The sequence below is a fragment of the Nestor notabilis genome, unplaced genomic scaffold, assembly GCF_000696875.1.
Source record: "Nestor notabilis isolate BGI_N333 unplaced genomic scaffold, ASM69687v1 scaffold19927, whole genome shotgun sequence".
In the NCBI taxonomy this organism is placed as follows: Eukaryota; Metazoa; Chordata; class Aves; order Psittaciformes; family Psittacidae; genus Nestor; species Nestor notabilis.
In genome coordinates, this window is record NW_009937137.1 from 4,699 (window position 1) to 6,998 (window position 2,300).

General features: G+C 57.3%; 1 protein-coding gene across 1 annotated transcript in view; it reads left to right on the top strand.

Moving 5' to 3' along the window:
* Nucleotides 1-614, top strand: part of LOC104408939 (breast cancer anti-estrogen resistance protein 1-like) — a gene marked incomplete at its 5' end in the record, with an annotated part of 5,308 nt that extends 4,694 nt beyond the window's left edge. Inside the window, 1 exon segment of the mRNA XM_010018684.1 lies at nucleotides 105-614. Coding sequence (XP_010016986.1) covers nucleotides 105-614 — 510 coding nt within the window.
* Between the last annotated feature and the right edge of the window lie 1,686 nt (nucleotides 615-2,300).

Below are 2,300 nucleotides of genomic sequence, written 5' to 3' on the forward strand. Positions count from 1 at the left end.
TCCCCCCGGGACGGGTGCCCACCACCAGCCATGCTGGTGGCTCCAGGCAGGGGAGCAGGCACTGGCTCGATGGCTGTCCTGCCTCACACTCATCCCTCCCATAGCTGAAGCAGTTTGAGCGGCTGGAGCAGGAGGTAACACGCCCCATTGACAACGACCTGTCCAACTGGAGCCCTCCCCAGCACTATGGCCCAGCACGGGGTGCCCTGTGTCCTGCTGACCGCCAGCTGCTCCTCTTCTACCTGGAGCAGTGCGAGGCCAACCTCACCACGCTCACCAACGCCGTTGATGCCTTCTTCACTGCTGTCAGCACCAACCAACCTCCCAAGATCTTTGTGGCCCACAGCAAGTTCATCATCCTCAGCGCCCACAAGCTTGTCTTCATTGGGGATACCCTGTCCCGCCAGGCCAAGGCCCAGGACGTCCAGCACAAGGTGATGCACTACAGCAACCTCCTCTGTGAGATGCTCAAAGAGATCGTGGTGACCACCAAGGCAGCTGCCCTCCACTACCCTTCTCCCGCTGCCTCTAAGGACATGGTGGAGCGTGTCAAGGACCTTGCCAATAGCACGCAGCAGTTCAGGATGGTGCTGGGCCAGCTGGCAGCCATGTGATGGCACAGGGCTGCTGTCCCCACAGCCCCCACCCTGTCCGCAGACACACATCCCCTCCATGAGATCCATTTCTGCCTGGTGTAAGTGGATATGTACATAGAGACTCCTCATGCACACTGGGGGTTTGGGGCTCTCCTGGTAGAGAGGTATGGGGCTGCAGCCATTACATTATCCCCCTCTCTCTTTTTCCGCCCTCTGGCCAGAGGCCAGGATTGGTTTTAGAGCCATGCCCTTAATGAAGCAAAGCTGGGGGGTGGATTTATGCCCGCTCATCCCTGCTGTCCTCTCTCCATAGAAAACCAGCAGCCTGGAGGCCATGGTGCAATGTCCCTGTTGAATCAGCATGGGGATGCGTCTGGCAAGTTGGGATGACACTGTTGGCCACTCCACTACTGGGGGGCCTCCTAAGTGGTCTCCAGCAGCCAGACTTTAATGCTGTGGAAGCCACCATAAGTGGTGGGGCAGAGACAGATTGTACCGTGTGCCAGAGGCTCTGGATAAGTGTTCCCAGGGGAATAGGGGGGTTATAGGGGGCCTGGGGCAGGAAGGGTCTGATCTGTATGTTCTCACATCTCGGGTTTTAACTCCTGTACCAGCTGTAACCGAAACGCAAACCAAAATTGGTGCCTTTTGAATGCAGGGGAAGCTTCTGCTGGTTCCCAGACCTATGGAGTCACAGCCCCCCAAAACTCAGCCCCCTGGCCCCCAGCAGCATAAAGATTTGCCTAGAAACCCCCCCATCTCTTCGGTATCTGCGTTTGTGTGTTGTGTGAAAGGGAACCCCTTGGGAAGGCTGGGGTGTACCCCCAAAAGAGGTCATAACTCATAGAGGCTGTGGGTACAAAGGAAAGGATGAGAAGGTTAGGGGTTGAAAATGAAGGGAGGCAGTGGGGCCACCCAGCCCTGATTCTCACTGCTGCTGGCAGTGGGAGTACCTCAGAGCATCTTGCTGGGGTTCATGGGGTTGTGGGATGGGTTCAGTATAGTCTTGATATGGTTCGTGCTGCCCAGTCCCTCCTGGCCAAGTTTCTCAAGCCACAGTCTTGCAGTCTGTGCAGGGGACTATGGAGCTGTAGCAAAAGTGCAGCCACCATCACTTCATTCAGGAACTCCATCAGCCCTCAGCAGCAACTGATGCAGGCCACGGGCATGGAGACCTGCAGGGGTGGCCTCAGGCAACGAGTACAGGTGCAGTGTGGCTTCTGTGAGCAAGCCCAGGGTGTCCCTGGAGCCTGGAAAGAGCAGTCGGGTTGTAGCTGGACACCCCTTTCCTGCATGGGGCCGGTGCTCCTCCAGCAGCACCACATTGCACATTGGGCCACAGAATCGCAGAATAATCTGGGTTGGAAGGGACCTTCAAAGCTCATCTAGTTCCAACCCCTCTGCAATGAGCAGGAACATCTTCAACTAAATCAGGTTGCTCAGAACCACATCCAGCCTGGCCTTGAACTTCTCCAGGGATGGTATATCTAGCATGGTGCAGTAGTGCACTGTGTTGGTAGCTGAGGGCCCTGTGGCTGCCATGCTTCACAGTGAGGCATCTGCCCCAGGGTCTGCAGGCAGGAGGTGGGACTCTGGTGTGCCCCTAGAACCATGGAGAGCCCAGCACTCCGAGGGACCATGGTGCACACAAGAGGACCCCACAGACCCCCAGTGCACCACACCCTCACCCCAGGCCATCCCCCC